Here is a 22,729-nt window from a genome sequence, read left to right as displayed (position 1 = left end):
GCGGGGCCAGCGGTCTGCCGGACTCAGCGCTCTGCTCGCGGAGCGGCGCGTCGTGTAGATCCAATGAGATCGCGCCGCGTTCAGGGCCCGATGGCCAGAACAAGCCGGTGACTGCAAGACAGAAAGCGAGAAATCCGCTGTAGCGTGAGCACAGAGCGCTGTCTGCTCATGGGTTCGCTTCAACGGCTGCTGATCTGAAGATTACTGAGTTTATAAGTTCAAGTACTGCACGAGTAAAGCCTTTCTTATTGTTCACCTGTCAGTCAGCGGTAACTTGTACCGGTCCTTTAGCTCACATATAAAAACTTCTGCCACTGAAGGTAAGTTTAAGTTGCCATTTCATATCTTTCCTTCGAGTTGTATAACTTTAACTTCTGTGTGTAGGTAGTTAAGCTCCCCCGCTGTTCAGGTTTGCATCTTCAAGCTGGCGTTACAGGATGTAAGCAGTTAGCTAGCATGTGCTTTTTCAGACTGCTAGCACATCCAGCTAGGTTAGCTGGGTTACCTTAGCTTCTCAACAGCGTTAACAGCAGTAAATGTCTGATTTCAGAACTATGGGACCTCGAAAAGAAATGATAGTTTAGCATACTTAAAACCACCAGTCACCTTAAAGCATAGTGTTTGGCGTGTGTGCTGACGAGGCTGAAGTTGGCTTCCTACTTGCCCGGTTCTTGTTCGAATTTTCCCGTTCCACCTTAAATGGTGCAGCAGTTCTATTCTGGCCTGGGGCTCCACAATGTAACTGCTGCACCATTTAAGGTGGAACGAGAAAATTCGATCGAGAAGCTGACTTCAGCTTTGTTGCATGCCGCCTAGTTAGTGTTTAGGGGGCTGAAACCCCTCAGCCATTAGGACCAGGCTGCCTCAGCAACGTGTACGTCACTATTAGACAAAGGCATCAAGACCAGAAGTTTCCACACCTGAATGTTTGAAACGTGTATGTTTACTGTTACAGAAGGCTGTTAAATCTGACAGTTAGATCTACAGGTTAACAATAAGCCACACGCTGCGTCTGATGGTTATAATTGTACTTCAAAGACTAGAGCAGCACATCTGTGTTAAATGTGGATGCATGTACATGAAGCTACTAGCTGTTCCTTATTGTAATGAGGCCCACGTGTTTTCTAGCTTTATCCCACGTCTGTGGGTGGGATCAGGCCTCTAGGATGTATCCTGCATTACAACACTTCATGTTCAAAGAGCAGGACAGTGAACCTTTCCATCTTACTCTTAAGTCAAACCAGTTTTACTCTCTCTCATAGCAGTTTATTCCAACATGCATGCTTGAATGTGCAGTTTGATTACAGAGTTTATCTGATTGCACCTGCAATGGTCTCTCCTTCACCTGAGCAGTGTGCATCTTTGTCACAGCTTTAGATAATGCAATATCAGCGCTGGTCAGTAGCTGTGACTGTCTGTCTGACCAAGTACTGTAAGACTGGTTGATCCACTCATTCAGTTTGTTTCAGTGCATTTTCTGAATTATTTTAATCCTTTATTTACATGACTGTAACAGCCATTGTGGGTGCTCCAAGTGAAATGAATTTTGTATCTCTTACAGGTTACCATGAGGGAAAAGCTGACGTTATGGGCGCTGTTTTGCCTTGCTTTAGCGCTCCTGCCTTCTCCAACAGGTGAAGCACACACCAAGCACTGGATGTTAAGACTCACCCTTTTTGCCATGCCTATAGACCAGCACTGTTTTTGACTCACAACAATGTAGACATACAACAGTGTCAGACTGTTTTGGCCACACTTTTAAGTCTTACCTTTAATATGGTTAGGAAATGGTTCTGGACATTTTGTAATATTTAATTAATTATTAATGTTATTTGTTGTGCTTGTCATTTGAATTAGCACTTAATGTTTATTTGTTCAAGCGTTGGAGAGACACTCTTAGGTCCTTCCAGTATCTTTTGTTTGTAGTCTTAGATTTTGCTGATTCGAATAGCTGCTGTCTTGTCAGCATCCAAATGTAACTTTCACATTTCTGTTTAACAGCTTCTGTTGCTGTGATGTCTGTCGACCTGGGGAGCGAATGGATGAAAATTGCTATAGTTAAACCCGGAGTGCCAATGGAAATTGTTCTAAACAAGTATGAAACATATAAATATGGTGCAGCTAGATGATGGATCATATTTTTCCTGTTTAAAGCATTTTATCTAGTGTGTTCTCTGCCAAGGTCAGAGATAATAAAGTATTCTTTTTTTTGTTTGCTTCAGAGAGTCCAGAAGGAAAACTCCAGTAGCTGTGTGCTTAAAAGAAAATGAAAGGCTTTTTGGAGACAGTGCTCTGGGAGTGGTGAGTTGTTGTTGTTGCTGTTTCTTGTTGGTCTTTTGCACCTGTTTTTGTGGTTATTAACGTCTTTGGGTTTTAATGAGATTTTTTAAAAATCTCAATTCTATCCAGATATGAATTATGATAGTGACCCCAGCTTTGTCGTTGCAGTCTGTGAAGAATCCTAAAGTGGTGTACAGGTATCTCCAGAATCTTCTGGGGAAGACTGCTAAGAACCCACATGTTTCACAGTATCAGAGACACTTCCCTGAACACCAGATACAGAGTGATGAAAAGAGAGGAACAGTGTATTTCAAGAATTCTGAGTGAGTATTTCATCTATGGGTCCTTACTGCAACATTTTTGTGTATTTCATGCTTATATATAGACGGAGAGAAAGACTAAAAAATGTAATGTTGCAGTCATGACAAACCTCATTTCTCCAAAATGGTAGCTTTACAGGAGAAGAAAGGTAATGGAACAAGATATTCCCAAGCAATATTGGTGCATCTATATTGTCGCATTCATCATTAAATTTTAACATAGTAGACAGCAGCTGAAATTTAAAAAAATAAATACATAAAGTAAGTGGCTGTGTGTGTGAGTGCCACTATGTCACAATTAGTACCATCTTAGTTATAGAAATAAAAATTTGTTTTTTGACAGTGTGTTATACATCAGCTGGTACTCTTTTCATATGTTTTTATATCCGAAATCGTTACAAATGGTTAAGTTTAATGAATCATAATAATCAATAGGTTTGAAATGTGCAGCTTACTAGTAGGTTTTTTGTAGAAACAAAGTGTTTTGCCGTGTTTTACCAAATTCTTTTGAAGAGCAGAATTGATGTTTATGATCTTATGTGTCACAGAGAGATGCAGTATTCTCCAGAGGAACTCTTAGGCATGGTTCTGAACTACTCTCGTGGCCTGGCTCAGGACTTTGCAGGTTTGCCTATTCAAATCTGCCTTCTTTGTCTGATCACTGAAATACTGCTGTAACGTGTCAGAGAAACGTGTCCATGGCCCTGTTTTAGAAATTCCTTAATTCTTTTCCCCACAGAACAGCCCATTAAAGATGCAGTAATCACCGTCCCGGCCTTTTTTAACCAGGCAGAACGTAGGGCAGTACTACAGGCTGCTCAGATGGCAGGTTTGAAGGTCCTTCAGCTGATCAATGATAATGCAGCTGTGGCTTTAAATTATGGAGTCTTTAGGAGGAAAGACATCAACTCAACTGCCCAGGTACTTTCATTTAAAACAGTGGTTCAGCCCAAAAATAATAACAATAATGAAATCAATGCGTTGATTTGTTGACTTTCACGCTACATTTTGTCTCCTTATTCTTCTCTCTGCAGAACGTGATGTTTTATGATATGGGATCAGGCAGTACAACGGCCACTATTGTCACATACCAGACCGTGAAGACCAAAGAGGCGGGCACACAGCCCCAGCTGCAGATCCGTGGAGTCGGGTGAGTGTCTTATACTGGGTTAATTTTTCATTATAGCATGTGTTTTGTACATTAGGGATGGTAAGGAGAAGGATTTTCATATGTTGACATCTTTGATGGATGTACTTTTTCTCCGTAATGCATCTGGTATTGTCTTTGGTGTTCAGCTTTGATAGGACACTTGGAGGCTTTGAGATGGAGCTGAGACTGAGGGACTATCTGGCCAAAATCTTTAACGATCAGAAGAAATCAAAGAAGGATGTGAGGGAGAACATGCGTGCCATGGCTAAGCTGCTGAAGGAGGCTCAGAGACTGAAGACGGTGCTGAGTGCCAACGCTGAACACCTGGCTCAGGTAGGAAGGAGCTAGACTTAGGTCAGCACACACATCACAACCTTATTGAATGCATATGTCTGATTAGCCATAAGATGCTCTTAGGAAATGATACTGAGAGTGCACGTTCATTTTAAGATTACCTTTATACTGCGAAGCCTTCAGGAGAAGGAACCCGTAATCTTTTACTTGGAGCTTTAGGCACTTTACACACTATTTTAATGTCTGAATTATTAAATTATTAAATGGGTACTGTTTTGCCTTTTAACCAAATCAAAGCATACACCCCTCTACCATGATTAAAATCTGGAATTCCTTAAATACATGGCCAGTTGAGATTATGCTGTGCAGCTTTCTGCTTGTTTCTAGAACTTGGTGTTAGATTTGTAAAACAGAACTCCATAAAGGTTATAGGTTCATTTTACTGCTAATTATTTGATTATTTCTTAAAGTAAAAATAAAATGGAGTAATATGTTGTGAACCATTCGATATTGACATGTTTTCTTTGCCAGATTGAGGGCTTGATGGATGACATTGACTTTAAGGCGAAGGTGACTCGTGCTGAGTTTGAAGCTCTATGTACTGATCTGTTTGACAGAGTGCCTGGCCCGGTGGAGCAGGCACTTGCTGCTTCTGAGATGTCTTTGGTGAGGAACTTTATACATGACAGTTTGCTTTCTGTATAGTCGAGCACCTTTTGTTAGTACAATGTTTACATTTAATGACTCTTTTTTGGGCTTATTTGATTCACTTCACGCATAAAATGGTTAAAATGCTGTGTTTGTCCTGCAGGATGAGATCGAGCAGGTCATTCTGGTTGGAGGAGCTACTCGTGTTCCCAGGGTTCAGGAGGTCCTCCTCAAAGCAGTGGGAAAGTAGGTTACACTCTATCACTCATTGCACTTCGGTAAAACAGCATCTCATACATTATAATCTTAATTTAGACAGTTAGAACTTTAATTAATCCTACCCCAACTCCTTGGCCAAATGCATTCAAAAGATATTCAGCACTGTGTAAACTATTCAGTCACACTTAATTTTAGTAGTCTCCTATAATTTATCTAAAAATGCTCAACTATCTGATGAAAACCACTTGTTTTATTAAGAGCATTAAGTTTATGTAGGGATAGACGTTGCAGTCTCTTATGCTCATTATAGTATTTTCAATACATTCTTAGTTCATTGTCAGTTAAAGACAAGCATATAGATGAGCATCTATAAAGCATCTACAGTGGACAATGAGTTTTAATCTGTGTTTCAAAAATAAGCCTCTTCATATTAAAAGATGTTAATTCTGAGAAAAGTAATAAAGCTCCTAGTTACAGTTTATGTCCAGCAGGTGGCACTAATAAACAACTATAGTTCAAGGCCTTTGGGTAGAAACATGAGACAAAATTCTACTTTTTAGCCACATTTAACAATAGTAAAGACAATAGGAAATGTCTCTGCATGATCTAACCTGTCCTTTTTTGTCTCTAGAGAGGAGCTGGGGAAGAACATAAATGCTGATGAGGCAGCAGCTATGGGTGCTGTGTACCAGGCTGCAGCACTCAGTAAAGCGTTTAAAGTCAAACCCTTCATAGTCCGAGATGCAGCTGTTTTCCCAATACAGGTGAGAGAACAATAGTTGATGTCTTTGTTTTGAAATGTTGGGCAAGCACACTGATGTTGAAATAGAAGTACAAATTTCAGTATTTGGTGGAGCCACCACTGGCAAGAATGACCACACACAGTCTCTTCCTGTAGTGTTTAACAAGGTTGTGAAGGGATAAATTTGTAATGCTTGTGGAGGGATTGTGGACTCTTCTTTGTAGACCTTTTACAATTTATTGAGATTCTTAGATTTTTCTCTTGTGAACTGCCCTCTTCAGTCCACAGATTTACAATTGGGTTAAAGACTGGAGACTGTGAGGGCCATTGCTGCGTGTCTTTGTCGATTGTCTTGTTGGAAGACCCAGCCTTCTGGCAGAGGCATCCAGATTTTTGGCTAAAATGATCTGATATTGAATGGAATTTATTATGCCAGTGACCCTAACAAGAGCCCCTAGAGCACTGGCAGCAAAACAGCCCCAAAGCATCAAAGAGCTGGCACCCTATTTTACTGTGGGTGTCTCTTTTTTTGCAAAACATGATGGTGTGCATGGCCAGGATGCTCAATTTTTATCTCCTCTGACCACAACACATGATTCCAGTTGTAATTTCAATGTTCCTTGGCAAAGGTTAGAAGCTGAGATTTGTGTCTTGGTATCAGCAAGAGAACTCATCCAAAAACCTTCTGGTCTCACTTTTATTTTTGAAACGGTGAAACCCCAAAATGCAGCTAAACTTTGCAGTTATAAAACTGTGATCATTCAGCTTCTCTTGCCCTCTCTTAGCATCCTCTTTACTGTGCGATTTCTCCAAACATTTGTGGAATAGAGTCATTGGATGTATTTGATTAATGCATGTGTTCATGTTCTTGATGTTTACCAACATTTCTGAAGGGGTGTGTGTGTGTGTGTGTGTGTGTGTGTGTGTGTGTGTGTGTGTGTGTGTGTGTGTGTGTGTGAGAGAGAGATATATATTATATAATGTATATGTATGTATGTATGTATGTATGTATAAACAAACTTTCCGCCTCTGTTCAGGTGGAGTTCAGTCGTGAGACCGAAGAAGAGGATGGTGTAAAGGGAATTAAGCACAACAAGCGCATTCTGTTCCAAAGGATGGCTCCGTACCCCCAGCGCAAAGTCATCACCTTTAACCGCTATACTGATGACTTCTTTTTCCACATCAACTATGGAGACCTCAGCTTCCTCAGCCAGGATGACCTGAAGTGAGTTTACTGCAAGACAGCCTAAGAAAAGACGGCATCATTTTAATTATTCCCAAAAATAAAGAAACTGATTCTACTGAGAAACAGAGCTGCTGACTTGTAAGCACTGACCATTGTTTTCTCCCTCAGGATGTTTGGCTCTCAGAATCTGACCACAGTTAAACTGTCAGGAGTGGGCAACAGCTTCAAGAAGCACTCAGATGCTGAGTCCAAAGGAATCAAGGCTCATTTCAACATGGACGAGAGCGGTGTGCTCCTTCTAGACAGGGTCAGTTAAGTAGGCTCTGCTAGAGATCTGGGATGGTCTGTCTAGCTGATCTAGGGTCTGTCTATGACAGATCATTATTACCAGGAGAGAAATCTGATCTTAGATCAGCTCATTACTCAGAGATGTTTTGTAAATACAAGCCATGATTCTTATGTTTAGATATAAAAATTCTTAGTAGAGAAATGACCTTCAGTAAGACTTACTGACTTAAATATTAAATATGTTGCAGGTGGAGTCGGTGTTTGAGACTGCGGTAGAGGAGAAAGAGGAAGAATCAACTCTCACTAGTAGGTTGAAACATCTGGGTAGTGTGGATTTCTTGTTTTACCCAGCTTCCTATGAAACTGTTACCACAACTTCTGTTGTTGAGTAACGTTTTCTACATTTATAGTGAAAAGAATAAGAGATATGGAATGTGTGGTGTATTTAACAATGTATGTCTTTAATTTTAAGTGCATTTGAGTATTTTATTGTGGCTTTTCAAGCATATTTCCTGTCTTTAAAGAACTGGGGAACACGATTTCCAGCCTGTTTGGAGGTGGAAGCTCAGAGCCCAGTACCAATGTGACTGAACCTGTGCAGGTAAACTAATTTTTTGCTCCCCTTCACATGTCTGCAAAGATATAATTAGATGACAAGAATGTGACTAAAGGTCATGTTTTGTTATAGGATGAAGAGGAGGTTCCTCCTGAAGCTGGCAAAGACCAGGATGAAGCAGTAGAGAAGCCAGAGGAGTCTGCTCAGGAGAAACCTGAGACAGAGGAGAAAAGCCAAGGAGAGAATAGCAAAGCAGAGTCTCAGACAGAAGAGAAGAAACCAGATAAAGAAGACTCTGACAAAGATGAGCCTCAGGTGAGAAGACTCTGAATGAATCTTTATTGACTGCTTTCTTTTATATGTAGTGCACTGTATAGTGTTCTGGCTATTGGCGTGTCACATATACTGGATAATTAAACACTTACAACTGCGTGCATAGCTTCTAAAATGTGATTTAGGGATTTGTGTGCAACTTTTGGAACCGGAAAGCATCAAAGTATAGAATTAAGCAACAAGCCACATGAAGCCACGGTAATTTTACATGGAGCATGGCGTTTATTACATTGAATGCAGTTAATGGGTGTTTGGCAAAAGGCAAAGCGACAAAATACATTATAAACTTCATCTATAAATGCTTTTGTTAATATTAAATAAGCCATGTTGTTTGGTAACAGTTGATGTGTTGTCATTTGCATAAATCACATCTTTAAACAATGGCTTTAAACATCATTCAGTCAAACAGATTTTAGAACAAGAACTGGCCGTTTATAAAATTATTACATTTGTGGGGACACATTTGATTGAATTACATACTTCAGTGAAGTTCTTCTGTAGTATGTAATAATGTAATGCAGTGATCAAAGATTGAATCAAACTGAATCTCTGTGCCATTATCCTGATCAAACAGGTAGAGAAGGAGGCAGACAAGTCAGAAAAGTCTGATGAAGGGAAGACGAATGGAGCAAAAGAGGACGAGAAGGAGGCAGACAAGAAACCTAAACCTCAGAAAAAGAGCAAAATATCTGTCGATATTGGAGTGGAGCTGGAGGTTAATGATGTGCTTGATCCAAGCCCAGAAGACATTGAGGCCTCCAAAAAGAAGTAAGTCTTTGCATTTAGTGTCTTTAATGCACCATATCTGCACAGGTGGAGAGAGATATTGATAAGAATTCAGTATGAAATAAAAATGATCAAGAACTTTGAAAAATAGAATCCCCACCCTATTTTTTGTCAGGCTGCAAGATCTGACTGACCGAGATCTGGAGAAGCAGGAGAGAGAAAAGACTCTGAATAGCCTGGAGGCATTTATCTTTGAGACTCAGGTATAGCTTAATTACTTGCCAGTGTATTTTTGTTCCTCCCACCCAGCAAAGGGAGTGATATGGATACTGTAGCGCGATAACGCCACTTTTACCCCCTTTTTTTTTTTCTTTTTTTCAGGATAAGCTGTACCAAGATGAGTACCTAGCTGTGGTGACTGAAGAGGAGAAGGAGGAGATTTCTGGAAAGCTGAGTGCATCATCGACATGGATGGATGATGAGGGGTATGCTGCCAGTACCAAAGAACTGAAAGAGAAGCTGTCTGAGTTGAAGAAGCTGTGCAAGGCCATGTTCTTCCGAGTGGAAGAGAGGAAGAAGTGGCCAGACAGGCTAGCAGCGCTCGACAGCATGCTCAACCACTCCACCATCTTCCTCAAGTGAGTGATAGCTCAAGGATGGGCTGATTTTCTCTGGAGCTGGGCGAAATACTAAGCAGTAGCTCTTAGTCTGGCTCTACTCTGTACTTTGTAGATGTTCTTTAAACGTGCCATGTGCCATTCTGGGTGGTGTTACTGATAAATGGTGGTGTGACCATACACAGCGTTTCCCGCCTGAAGAATTATTGTAGTCCCCCTCCAATTGACTGATCAACTTGTTTATTTAATTTTCATGTTCTCATACCAGTTCACTGAAAATCAGCTAATTTATTAAATCAGTTTGTTGCAGTGTCCTACATATATTACCTACTTATTGTCCAATAAAGAATATTTAAAGAACATCATTTTAATTGTGAGATTCTTGCACTTCTGTATTTCCTTTGTTGGATTTGAGTTGGCCAGCACTTTTTTGGAAATTGACGTCAGGTTCCTCCTCATACTATTTAGAATTAGGGCAGACTTACATTTGCTACCCCTTTCCACCCATGTCTGGCATAAGCCAAAATTGTATTATTTGAAACTGAGCCACCATGTAAAGAGCCAGTTAGCTAACGAACTATGATAGAAAAGTTAGATAAGAAAAGTAGAAAAGTTCTGTTTATTGTACTTAATATGCATCTTTTTTTGTTACAATAACCTTTTTTATGTACCATCCCTAGATGTTAATGTGGCTTTAACATCTTGATTTCTGAAGCTGCGTAGCACTCTGTTGTAATTTTAGCAAATTATAGCAAATGCTTATTGTGTTTGCATGATCTGTTGGAGATTTCTTACTTGCCTTAACACTGGCAACTCCTGGTCAAATGTAACTTTACCTCTGTAATCTAATTTCTCACATTTGATTCAGAGACTGATTTTAAGTTAACACAAACTTTACTCTTGTTGCTGACTGCTATGGTTATGCCAGTAAGTCACCCTGTGGTAAGAAATACCTGATCAGTTCTGATCAGGCAGCACAGTACACAGCCCCCTTTAAGCTTTTAACACTGCTCTAAATCATGCAAAAATTGCTTAATCGAGGAATGTTAATAATACAGGAGTGCTAAAATGCTCCCAGAGGATAACCAGATTTTTACTGAAGTTGAGCTGAAGACCTTAGAGAAAGTCATCAATGAGACTATGGTATGTAATCATTTATATTGACATTTGAAGTATTTTTATTGGTTTTATCAGCTTTTTCTTCTATCAACTTTGACTTTTTCAAATGTGATCTGCTAATTATTCAGTAAACCATATGCAGCTACCATTTTTGTCAAAGTTATGTGCTCATTCATTCATTCATTCATTCATTTATTTTTCCATTGTTTTCTCTCTCTCTCTTTTGGAAGGACTGGAAGAATGCGACTGTGGCTGAGCAGGAGAAACTCTCTCCTACAGAGAAACCCGTCCTGCTGTCTAAAGACATTGAGGCCAAGCTCTCACTTCTGGACCGGGAGGTCAACTACCTGCTGAACAAGGCCAAGTTTGCCAAGCCGAAGCCCAAACCAAAACCTAAAGACAAGAACTCTACTAGCACTGAGAGCAACAAAACCAGCAGCACTGAGTCTGAGAAAGTCGTTCCTCCCAAAGATGAGACGGGTTAGAAAAACGTCTTCTTTCTCAGTGTTTTTTGCAGTTGAGTTTACCATTTAGGTGTGCTTTGTTTGTTGCTGCTGTTTTGCTATCTACTTTGAGATTGGTGAAGTCTGAAGATGCTTTGTGATATTACAGAGGGAGTTGAGGAGGCAAAGCCAGCAGAAGAGCCCCCCACTGAAGAGAATAAAAAAGAAGAGACTGAAACTGAGCAAGAAGTAGAAGAGCAAACGGAAGACACAGGTAATTATACACCAGTTATGCATCTAGATACACACTAGATGGCTTCACAAGTTCAAAAATCTAGACCAGGGCACGTTTTCATAAAGCTTTTCAGAGAGGGAATCTGGTTCCTGTCTTATTTACGAAGACCTTACTGAACTCACTGCTTCTTTAAGGCCATTCATGCAGTTTATTTAGACGTTAATAAGTTAATTTAATCACATGTTCAACTGATATCTTGCACACCAAGTGCTTGAGGTCATTTATTTACTTATTTATTTTTTGTTTGTTTTTGAAAAAACGAAAATGATTGCTAACCATTGCAAACCACATAAGCTCGCTGACCAGTGGCTCTCACCTCTGGCGTTGGCATGGCAACAGCCAGGATGGCTGATCACTGTCTCTCAGCAACAGGAATTTTTAACAAACATCAAAAGTATTGTTTGTACTCTGCTTTGTCATGGCTTGTGTTAGCACACCCAAAAGCAGCTCAGACCTTTGAATTACAGACATCCGAGCTATACACGAAAGGGCTCATGAAGAACCAACTGCTGAATAAGGCTCCTTTCACAAAATCAAAGTAGCCAACCCAGTGTCACTGTTTTCCAGTTTTGTTTGGAGCTTTTTGCACATGAAAACATCCATTTGTTAGTTCTTTCACTCCATGAACAACATGGATAAAAATATCTTGTCACATCTGGTGTGTGTAGGTTTGTATTGTTTATTTGCATCACACTGTGTGTGAAACGGCTTTTACTCTGAGAATCCTTATGAATATGTGCCCCTATCTAAACCAGATGCCCCGAAATGCTTGAGATTTCATTGCCCAAAGCTGAGATGACCCTAGTGAAACAAAAAAAGACCTCACAAGTTTGGATGGCTGCAATAAATCTGACTCTATTCATGCATATATTTATATCATTCTTGTTCTGAAGGGGCAGTTTAGAGTAAGACATTCTAGTTCCTTAGTGCAAGTTTTAAGGAATTAAAATTTACTTTTCTTTTTTCCTTGTCTTTTACAGAAACGTCAGAGAACGGAAATTCAGAAAACCATGTATCGGATGAATTATAACAACTGGAACTCCTTTAGTTGTTGTCTATTTATTGACTCTGTTAAAGGTTCAAATCTGCTTTTGTTTCGGTTCTCCCTGCATCACAACCAAATATCATTGAATCAGCTTAGATAATGTCAACGTTTTCAGTTGTAACTTATGTTCTCTGTTAAGTGCAAGCTACTCAACTTGACTGAAGTCTAGAGGTAATTCAAGGAGAGCTCAATAATTCTGGAATTCTAGCTGAGTCTAGATTCATCCTCCCTAGCTGTGAAATATGCACACTATGGCCAGTTAGCTTCCCACTCTCTGTGTACGAATGCTCATGTTTGGCTCTTACAACAACCACAGATTAATGATTTCACTCCATGGAATGCATTCATTATCTTGGCAAATATTTTAGCCCTTTTTGTTGGAATCTAGAATTTCAACCTAAATCCTACAGTGAAAATTGATGGCTTTAGTTAAAGCAACAAGATGAATTTGAATTGGCAAACCATCTAGGAACTTGTGGTCAGTTTGGCACTTACTCAGTCCTCCAGTAAACTTTACTGTTCTTCTGTGGGAAGACATTCAGGCAACCAGACAAAGCCACAGAATACAAAGGTCTTAAGATATGGCTCCTTTCCTGACCTTTCAGTACATCTCTGCTTAAATGTGTATATGATTGCATAAATGTGTATCAGAGGAACTCTTGACAAAAATACCAGCCATTTTTGCCCTTGTTTAAATTCAGTTTCTGTGCATGGAGACTACATGGTTCGTTTTGTTTCAGTATTCAGTCTTATCATGTGACTGCACTCCTTCCACTAACTCCCCTCACACACGTGCTGTGTATTGTTAAAATACGCAACATTCACATGCATCGCCAGAGGATTCCTAGGGACTTTTTGACTGCACTGACATTTAAGGAATTTGTGGTTTTATTTTTTTTTTCATGATGCCATTTGCTGCATAAAGAAGACAAAGTACAAAACCCTTCATTCACCCTTCATCCTCGGTTCCTGTTCTTTTCACCTTTTCATTGTCCTTGTGTTGCCGGTCTTTCTGGAGAAGAGTATCTAATGTCTGGGAAAGGGATATTTTGTTTCTGAACTGTTAATAAAATCTTTTTTTAAACCTCTTTTCGTGTCATGTAACTTCACATTATTGTTCTTTGCAGATCATGCTTCTAACCTAAACGTAACAAAACAAAACATATAGCATTTTCAGTATTTACTGTGCCTTATATAATATAAAATATAATTCTGTCAAAATTCAGTCTTAGAAGTTGGTTGTATTTTGTGCTTTTGAAGTCCTAGTAATCTCAAACACATTCAGTAATATTGAGGTGTGGACTCTTGAGTGGTCAGTCCCTTGTTCTCATGTCCCAGCAGCTTTGTTTAATTTACAGATTTTTTTTGTCTATTGCCTTTTTTCTCAGTAAAGCCTTCTTGACAACTACACATCCTTTCAGACTCATAGTGTTGAGTTGTCTTCACAGTGGAAGGATGGACAGAAATACCTGTAGAATATTTTTTTTCAGATTGGAAGCAGGAGTGGAGCTTGACATTTCTCTTCTTTCTTTAAAAAAAAAAAACAAAACTTCAAGTACTGTTTATCTGACGGGGCCAATGGTCTGTTTCTAAGGTCAATTTCTCAGTATCTTAATTTTTTTGAACTCCAGTTTTGGGAATGTTTTTTTAATTTTTTAAATTGTTTTTTAAATCCTTTGAGACTGGCAAGTAATGAAGCGAGGTCTCGGGCACAGTACTGTATATAATACAAAAGAAAATCAAAGAAGCTGAGAGCTTATTATTTTTTTTATTTATAGTGCCTTCTATATCAAACACTGAACACATTTTGGGATGGTAGTCGACAATCCATGAATAGATAGATGTTATGCAAAAAAAATACATTGTACAGCCTTTGTTAACTTTAAATCATTAAAAAGAATCTTGCATGCAAAAATAAGATCCAGAAATAAACTGATATGTGATATATATGTCTATAGTAAATGCTTGTAATACAGACATATGTATAGTGTATTAAGTGCCTTTTCTTGCTTTCTTCCATGAAGTGAACAGCTCCTATGCTCAGATGTTCTTTTTCCACCATATTAAAGTGTCCCATAACCAGGATGGATTCAGCTGAATCTTAAGTTACTAGAAGTAAAGTTTTATGTTGCAGACACTCACGTCTGGCTGGGCGTACAGTTTACATCCACAGCTTCCTTTAATTCCAAGTTGCATTGAATATTTAGCCACTATAATTCAGAACTAATACGCCAAATACTGTTATTCCCAAGGAAAACTGACCGGATGGCTTCAAAGGAATAGTTCATTGTTTTTCAAATTAATTTGTGTCTGCTGTATCTTTAGCATATAGTCAAATTCCATGGACAATCATTTTGAAACATTTCCCATTACTTAGTAAAGGAAAAGAAAACGTGTTCATTCAAAACACAATTCATAGAAGCCAATTGGCAGATGCTTGTTGTTTTGAGTTGTATTATTGTCAATGCTAATCAATTATATTCTACACATGTGGCAGATATTAGGGGGAAAGCAATGGAGTTACTTAAATTCTTTTCAATTTGGATTGGAATTAGATATAAACTTGTTCAGGATCTTAGGATGTAAGTGATAGAAAATCGTCCCTCATCATGTCGGCTCACATATGAGCAATGTCCACGTGTAGCAACATTAATATATCAGTTGCGTTTTCTCCACCCTCACCAAAGCAGTTTAACAAAACGAGTAAATGCGGTAGAGTCCTTATTATGTCCATTTAATCATTTTCATTCTTAAGAGAAAGGTCAAAGCTGAGCCCAGATCAATGGAAGAAGCCGCTCTTTTCAGCATTAGAAGAATTGCTCTTGTTCTTCCGAAAGACGATAACAGCCAGCAGGGTGAGGCAGAGTGTCCCTAACATTCCAACAGCTATTGACACACCAAACACAGTGTTGTTCCTTTGGGACTGGTCACTCACTGCAAGCAGGAGCCAAAAAAGAAGGAGAAAGCACTCAGGAAAGCTCATAATCACACCACTCACTGGCCTTATACTGAGCATTATACTGTAGCGCTTAGGTCATCATAACACTTAGTTTGGCTTGATATGATTATCTTCTACTGTTACATCTGTGCTAACAGAACTGTGTGTTTTTAGTGCTGTGCGCTTTGTGCAATAAAATGTTCTGTGATTACACTGATTTAAAGAAAATAAGCATATATTTAAGATAATGGATTAAATATGCTTTTTTAATGTCCATTTTCATTTAACAGTTTATACAGAATTAAGTAAATCTGAAGTTATTAATCATGAATCTAACAATGACATTGTCACAGAGTAAGCTTATTATTCAGTAACTACAGGGACTTCAATGCAAACGTGCTGAGCTATTCCCAGGTTATAGAAGTGTGTAATAAAACTGTGGTACCGCTGACAGGCCCATGGCCATGTAAGGGGTTGAAAAACAATAGAATAGTTAGGTCTTAATATTGCTAAATGTTACTAATGCATCTTCAGTATAACCAAGGAGCATCCACTCTTTTCTGCAAAGGGCTGGTGTGGCTGTGGGTTTTCATTCCAACAAAGCAGGAGCTCACATGATCAGTCGTTGGAGACTGACACTAACTGATCAAAGATAGGGTAGGATTGGTGACCCCTGTTCTAACCCAATACTACAGTGTATCTCAAGATGAAAAAGCAGACGCCTACCTCCTGAAACGGGCCGTGCCTCTGCACCTATGAGAATAAAAAAAGGAAAAAAAAAACTTATTTCTCAACAACTTTACAAACATCATTTGTGCCCAGATTTGTGTTATAAGTGGTGTTTGGATGTTTTTTGGTGAAGCAGGTGTAGTGTAGTCATGTTTGTGTGAATTGTAGAAGTAGCAGGGAATGTCTCACCGTTGTCCACTCTGGTGATGATGGGTCCAGAGCTGACCGTGGCCACATCACTCACTGTGGTACCTTGATTTGACTCCACCTCCCTTCTTCTCCTCGCAGCCTTAGTACAATTCTGGGAAAAGATCATTCAGCACTTTCTCTTACAAGTGATATTTACTCAGCTACATCATAACAACTTAATGCATTTGTAGTTTTCAAATATAGAATACTTGTTCTTCTACTTGTGTGTAAGAATGTATATATCTATCTTTCTTTCTGCCCCACGATGGACTGGCGTTAGCATGGGTTTAGTTTACTCTGCTTACCTCTAAGTAGAACATAAGTGGTAAAGTATTAAGTTTGCACTTGTATTTGTTTTGCTACTGTTATTCCTATGATGCATAAGGTCAATACAGCAATCTATTATACACCTGCTGAGCTTGGATGTAGTGTCTCTTGTCATAAGCAGATCATTTCTAAGCTAGAGACTGCATCATATGCTTCTGTGAGGAATCAAATCCATTTACTGACCTGGCGGAGAGTACTGCAGATGGCTCTGTCGCAGAGTCTGGTGGCACAGTGCAGATAGAAGGTGGAGATGGTCTGGTTCTTGTGCTCTACAAAACGAAAAGCTTCAAAAGAGAAGCGAGCCTCTTGACCTTCGCCATTGAGCCCAATCACTGTCTGACCATCACGGTTACATCTGAGGCAAGTCAGGATCAATAGCAACAGGACTGAAAGCTGTTAATTCAACTTTAGTTGAAGTTTTTCTTTTACACATGACAATCAAAAGTCAAGAGAGGTTCATTTATTTAATTTAGGTCAATACATGTGTTATGTTGTTGCATTTACCCCACAAAGAGATCATAGTATGTGCTGTTTATGAGGAAAGGGCTGGTGGTAGCGTAGCATCGATCCAGCAGCACGTTGAACCTTCGGACAGGAATGAAATGGCATAATTATTCGGTCATGGTGATAGGTTTTTTACTTCTTTTTTATTATTTACATGGAATTATCATGAAAAAGATCCATTATAAGAGCTGCTGTCAAGTAAGACTCATCAAATAGAAAGTTTAAATGCTTAAAGCTCCTCTCTGTTGGAAATGTGTAGCTGGATGCGATGTGCAGAAGAACATTTTGTAACTTTGGTTGTGCGTATGTTGGACTCCTTCACTGAGTGGATGAATATGATGATTGTGAGCGTGTTGAAAGAGTATTTAAAGAGAACTTGGTTAAAACTTGGTAAACTATGTGTCTTCTGGGGATGTAAGTGAATTGTCTACTGTTTTCAACATATCTTCATAGGTCTTACATTGATTTTGCATTTGAGACCTAAACATTAAGCCAGACATTCTTTCTGAGCCTGTACATGTGACGATAATACGTAAAGATGTGGTCTGAAAACTCTTTTTAATTATTATTTCAGGCATTAAAGGGTGACTCGCAGCAGCGCACAGATACTGTATTTTTTTCCTCCAGTCTCAGTGATGCTACTTCTTTCAATTTTAACAAAAAACACACATCGTGCAGCTTTGAATATTAAATATGTTAGTCATATAGTGCAAATGAGCATGTTAGTGTAGCCCACCTTGTTGTGAGGTTGGTGGCCCGAACTTCCACAAAAATCCTGGTTTTCAGTTGCAGTCCATTTGAGGGCATCTGGAGCTGAGATGTGTATTTGTTATCCTTCAGGTCAGAAACAAACACAAATTCATTCTATTATATTATCAAATTCTATTAAATATTCTTTATTTTGCTTATGCTCAGAGACTTTACACAACATTATGAAGAACAGAATGAGTGACAAGTAAGCACCTGAAAGAGCCGCAAGCTCAGAGTACTAATGAAACTGCCATTGTTGTCCTTGATGGCCAGACTCACTCCTGATCTGCTCAAGAAAACACAGACAGAATATGCATTTGTACCACAGTCAGTTTTTTATTTCTTCCTGATGCGAAATGGTGATTGACAACTGTGTTTTCGAAGATTGTTTTTGATCATCCCAACATTCAAAAAACAGTTCTTTTATTCTGATATGCACTAGGAATGCTGGAGAGCGACTCACACGCTAGTCTCCGTGTTGTTGATCAGGTACTGCAGTGGGTAGCGGCAGGAGAACAAGTAAAGCATCTCTGAGTGATACGTGATGATTCCAGCAAAGGGGTCTATGGAGTTGACCATCCCTGAGATGTTTACAAACTGAATGCTGGAATAGTCAGAGAAAAGCCCCGTGCCAGTCTCCTGGGTGATCTGTCAGAAAAGGAGCTGAAAGTGTTGGTGTCCGTACAGTGCAACTGTGTACTGTAACAGCAAACACTTTCAAGGCAATACATAGCATTATTGACACTTTTCCCTGGATTCCCAATTTCTGTTTTTTTTTTCCTTATTTCAAAATCATCTAACAGTAGGTCTACTGCTCTCCCAGCACACATTTTTGCTTCTTTCAAGAGTCATCCTCCACAAACCTTAAGTGATTTTTACATGGTAACATGGCATTAATTCATCTTATTATTTATTTATTTAAGTGTTGTTTTATTTCATTCACTGAAGCAATCTTTTAAGATTGACTAGAATTTCTAGAATTCTTAATCAGATTCAGAACTTCTATGTGAAGAATTAAAATTCTCAACCACATTCAGAATGTCTGTGTAAAGAATTACATTCCAGAATTCTCAATTTGATTTAGACCTTCCAAACTAGATTCAGAGGCTTCTCTGATCTGCACCCGAGTTGGCTTATGTCAGCATAAGGTTCTGAAAGAAATCACCTTTATTTTGGTAGCACAGGCGGTGATGGCCTCTTCGGTGAGGGGGAAGTGGAATACGAGGATGGGTGGGTTTGCTGTCCACACGGCGGTCCCCATGCATTCTGGTCTGTAGAAGACGTCATTCAGAGCCATCAGAGATTCGTTGTACCCCCCAAAGTAGATGGGGCACAGCAGAATGCGCAGCTCCACCCTGTGTGCGGCGCAAGTGACCGTGATATCAGAGTTGGCTGTGAAATACAACAAGAAAAATATAATAACTCACTTGCTTTTGTTATTTTGGCGTTGAGTAACAAGAGTCACCAAAAGATGGACAACCGAATTGAAGCCTGTGTTATAAACAGTATATAGTGTCAAAAAGGACGCATGACCTGGGGCAGCTTTCTCACACATCTGCACATGCAGTTTTTAAAGTAAATACACTCATCAGGTTGCTGGGTGGTCCGGGGTCCGTTATTGGCTAGCAAAAGAAGTGAAAGGTGAGCTGGAAGGGAGGAGGTAGATGGAGGAGTGTAAGAGATGGACGAGGGGGAGAGGGGTATGCGGTTGCTTTGACTGACCTGGCTCTCTGAATGTAGGGTGTGTGCTGCAAGGATTCTGAGCACGACTGTGGAGAATCAGGCCAAGTTGATACAGAAGGAGAAGCAGCCACATTGTGTTCTGGCTGCAGGGGAAATCCCACACGTCACGCACAATATCACCTTCAGCTCCTTGCACCTTAATACTTACAAAATAACAGTGTCTTAATGTTTTTTGCTATATATAAGCAAAATGATGAAATAGCTTTTTAATTTTTTTTTTCATTTTATTTTTGTAATCCAGACAAATATTCTAATCATTAAGTCACTAAAAAAAAGACTACTTATCATTTAAATTTATCACATTCACAATTTAAATATACAAAAAAGAAGACCACCACTGTACATGCTAAGCTAAAGTATCTATTGTTATATTTCAATGTATATCTGCAACCTCTGAATTATTCTATCTTACCCATCTCGACACTACTGTGCAACAATAAACAAAAATATAAGCCCTTATGTACTGCATGCTCTAAAAACAAACTGAAAATTGGTCTTTTTGGAGAGAGAAGTTCTCTGCAGAAAGATGGTTCCAACCCAAAAATCAATCTTAACCATGTTACCTTGTGAGAATGTCTTCGCTCTCCTCCTCTGTCTGTGTCTCTGTCACTTTCTCTTCGTATGACGCTCACTATATATACTGGCCTCCTTTTGGATGAGCAGGTGTGAAAGAGTGTAAGAGGTCACCACAAACAAAGCGGGAGGTTATAAGTGAAAAGGAGAAAGCCAGGAGAGCAAGACGAGCAGCAGTAGCAGTTAGCGTAACCCCTCTGGCACACTGGCACCTTTTGTGTCTTCTCCTTTGGCACCAGAGCGGACATTGTGCTTTCTGTCCACACACAGACGTCTGTTTTATGGTTGTTTGACTTGTGACTTCATCATACACACTTAGAAATAAAGGTCTGAAACTATCACTGAGGTGGTGCCCTCAAGGGTACATCTCAGTACCTTTATTCAGGGAACATAATTGTACCATAATCTATTGAAATTAGATTTGCTAAGCAGTACTGACTCCACACACCCCGTCTCGTCTACAGGCTCTTTATTTTATTGTTCTGTTTTAAAACATTAGGTTTTGAAAAGGTACAAATACGTACTTTTCACCTGGAAAAACTTGAAGATTCACAATTGGACCTAAAAAACACTTTTTACATTGTTTGTATCTTGATGAATGAAAAATTTACCTGCACATACCTTTATTTCTAACAGTGTAGAGTGAAATATTATATAATCCTTTAATGGTTTTATTAAACTTGCATTTTCTCTTGATTTGTTTGATTTTTAGTACAAGAATTCTCTGCTGAAAATAATGAAATAAACACATTTTTAATGATGTTTTATGATATAAAGCTTTCGGATATATGGAAAGGGATAAGTTCAGGTTCTATTATTTGTCTTTACCAATTGACAATTTTAAAAATAACCCACAACCTGATTAACTACTTTGTATGTCTACATCCTAAAGACCTATTATTCAGTAACTACATAGACAACAATGCAAAATGATTGAGTTATTACTGCAGTTGTGAGGAATCAAAGGCTGGACCTCCGAATAGATCTCTGTGGTTGAATTCATCATGTTTATCAGTATGTAACATTAGCTATTACGGATTGCAGTTGTATAAAAAAGTTTGAACACTATCAGTCAGATTAAAAGTTTTGTTGATTATCTAATTAAAAATAATTACATATCCTCTACAGAGAACAAATTTAAATATAGCTTTTCTCTGCAAATTTTAGTGCACCATTTCTATTTATTGGTCGAGTTGAACATATTTAAAAAAATAAAACATAATATTAAATATTAAATGTGCTATAACTCTTGCACAGACCACATTGTATGCTTTTTCCCCCAAATGTGCTAAATTCATGAAATAAACAGCAATTGTGCATTAAAATGTGCAGACGTGTGTTCTCTGTACAGAATGTGGAACTTTTTTTCACTTAGAAAATCAACAAAACATGTAATTCGACCAGGGCATCCAAACTTTTGCATATTACGGTGGTACAATGATATTGTTTGCATTGTTTCCAACTGGGATTTGGACATATTTAGACAATTCCCATTCTCTTTCTCTCCACACGTGTGCTGAGATGTACACGTCTGCACACTCAAAGCTCAGTCTAGATGTTATCAGTTTCTCTTTTATGTGTAATTATCTCCAGTTACTTTTTACTGGCCTAGAGAGTCTCCTGTGAGGCCAATTAATATCACTATTATTCTAACACTCTGAGAGCCAATGTCTGTCTTCAAGGGTCGTATAACAAAGCCAGAGACAAATTCAGGTAAAGGGGAAATATTTGGGGGATTTTATACTGTATATCTAATAACAATGTACCGTTCATGAAATGCGTGGTAGGTTCATGTTTTTTTAGACTATCATAAAGGACAAGGGGCTCATCTGTGCTTTCACTTTATCTGCTTGTAGGGATAGATATCACCCACATTCAAACAAAAGGCTTCATCTTTAGAAGGTTGGCTTAACAATGACGTTTTCTTGAAATCCCATCGGAGAGGAACAATGAGATGCATACGATCCCTTTAAAACCAAGTGATGTCTACCAAGATCTAATTCTTCTGTAGTATCAACTGACGTTTAATCCACTTTTAAGCTTCCTGAACAAAGAGTAAAATTCAGTATGTACTTACATATGTTTTCATTAGATAATATTAGCTGCCCGTTGTCTGTCTATCTGTTATATACCAACTATTTTAAACAATAATCCCTTTAACTGGAAAAATGCAAGCTTGTTTTTCGGTTTCAAGACTTATTGTTCAGTAACTACTATGAAACTAATAGATCATTTCTCTAGGAACAAAACCTTGTATCTGCATTTTCTGTCATTAAAATATAAAAAAAAAAAATACATAATTTGTAAATGTTAGTTGCCCTTTACAATGTGTTAAAATTTCATGGTGAGTGGACCAATAGAAATGCTGCAAAATTGTTTGGAAAAAATGTTGAACCATTAAATTCAGCTAAAAGTTAAGAATGTTTTTACTTCTCCTACAAAGCTACACGATACAAGCTTTTGTGACAGCAACGATATATATGATATGATACAACGATATGCATAGTTGTAAGAGTGAGAAATTGAAGCGTGGGCCCACATATTGGCCCTTGCAGTTTAAGGCCCCTTTTCTTAGAAAACCACATCTATTTTTGACACAAAATATTTAGATCCAGCATGTAAATATGGCTAAAGTCTCAAAATGTACCGTTCTCTCCTCAGTCCGTATAGTCCACATGAATGAAATTAGAATGAACCCATTTTGAGTTTTTATGA

General features: G+C 38.7%; 2 protein-coding genes across 3 annotated transcripts; one reads left to right on the top strand and one right to left on the bottom strand.

Moving 5' to 3' along the window:
- The first annotated feature begins 41 nt into the window (after positions 1 to 41).
- hyou1 (hypoxia up-regulated 1) lies at positions 42 to 13,349 on the top strand. 2 transcript variants are annotated; one of them, XM_036594943.1, is made up of 24 exons: positions 42 to 320; positions 1,562 to 1,634; positions 2,002 to 2,095; positions 2,223 to 2,301; positions 2,449 to 2,603; positions 3,149 to 3,225; positions 3,340 to 3,521; positions 3,635 to 3,750; positions 3,897 to 4,083; positions 4,576 to 4,710; positions 4,856 to 4,938; positions 5,543 to 5,675; positions 6,691 to 6,878; positions 7,008 to 7,146; positions 7,376 to 7,433; positions 7,652 to 7,728; positions 7,816 to 7,998; positions 8,591 to 8,784; positions 8,918 to 9,005; positions 9,124 to 9,380; positions 10,418 to 10,502; positions 10,709 to 10,958; positions 11,091 to 11,195; positions 12,197 to 13,349. In XM_036594943.1, the coding sequence occupies exons 2-24, from the start codon at positions 1,568 to 1,570 to the stop codon at positions 12,244 to 12,246; spliced, it is 2,982 nt and encodes a 993-aa protein (XP_036450836.1). In that variant the 5' UTR covers positions 42 to 320; positions 1,562 to 1,567; the 3' UTR covers positions 12,247 to 13,349. The 2 variants fall into 2 exon arrangements, with proteins under 2 accessions (XP_036450836.1, XP_036450837.1); XM_036594944.1 differs by lacking the exon at positions 10,418 to 10,502 and having other exon boundaries at positions 9,124 to 9,303; positions 10,935 to 10,958.
- Positions 13,350 to 14,171: 822 nt separating this feature from the next.
- si:ch73-261i21.5 (zona pellucida-like domain-containing protein 1) lies at positions 14,172 to 20,153 on the bottom strand. The gene is made up of 11 exons (XM_036595213.1): positions 20,005 to 20,153; positions 19,421 to 19,584; positions 18,864 to 19,090; positions 18,162 to 18,346; positions 17,912 to 17,984; positions 17,685 to 17,782; positions 16,949 to 17,029; positions 16,628 to 16,799; positions 16,118 to 16,229; positions 15,926 to 15,952; positions 14,172 to 15,195 (listed from the first exon to the last, which is right to left on the bottom strand). Exons 2-11 carry the CDS (start codon positions 19,512 to 19,514, stop codon positions 15,041 to 15,043), a joined length of 1,224 nt encoding a protein of 407 aa, XP_036451106.1. The 5' UTR covers positions 19,515 to 19,584; positions 20,005 to 20,153; the 3' UTR covers positions 14,172 to 15,040.
- Positions 20,154 to 22,729: the final 2,576 nt, after the last annotated feature.

This window comes from Colossoma macropomum, unplaced genomic scaffold (genome assembly GCF_904425465.1).
Source record: "Colossoma macropomum unplaced genomic scaffold, Colossoma_macropomum, whole genome shotgun sequence".
In the NCBI taxonomy this organism is placed as follows: Eukaryota; Metazoa; Chordata; class Actinopteri; order Characiformes; family Serrasalmidae; genus Colossoma; species Colossoma macropomum.
Note: the sequence above shows the minus strand (reverse complement) of the source record. Positions and strands in the feature narration are given on the sequence as shown.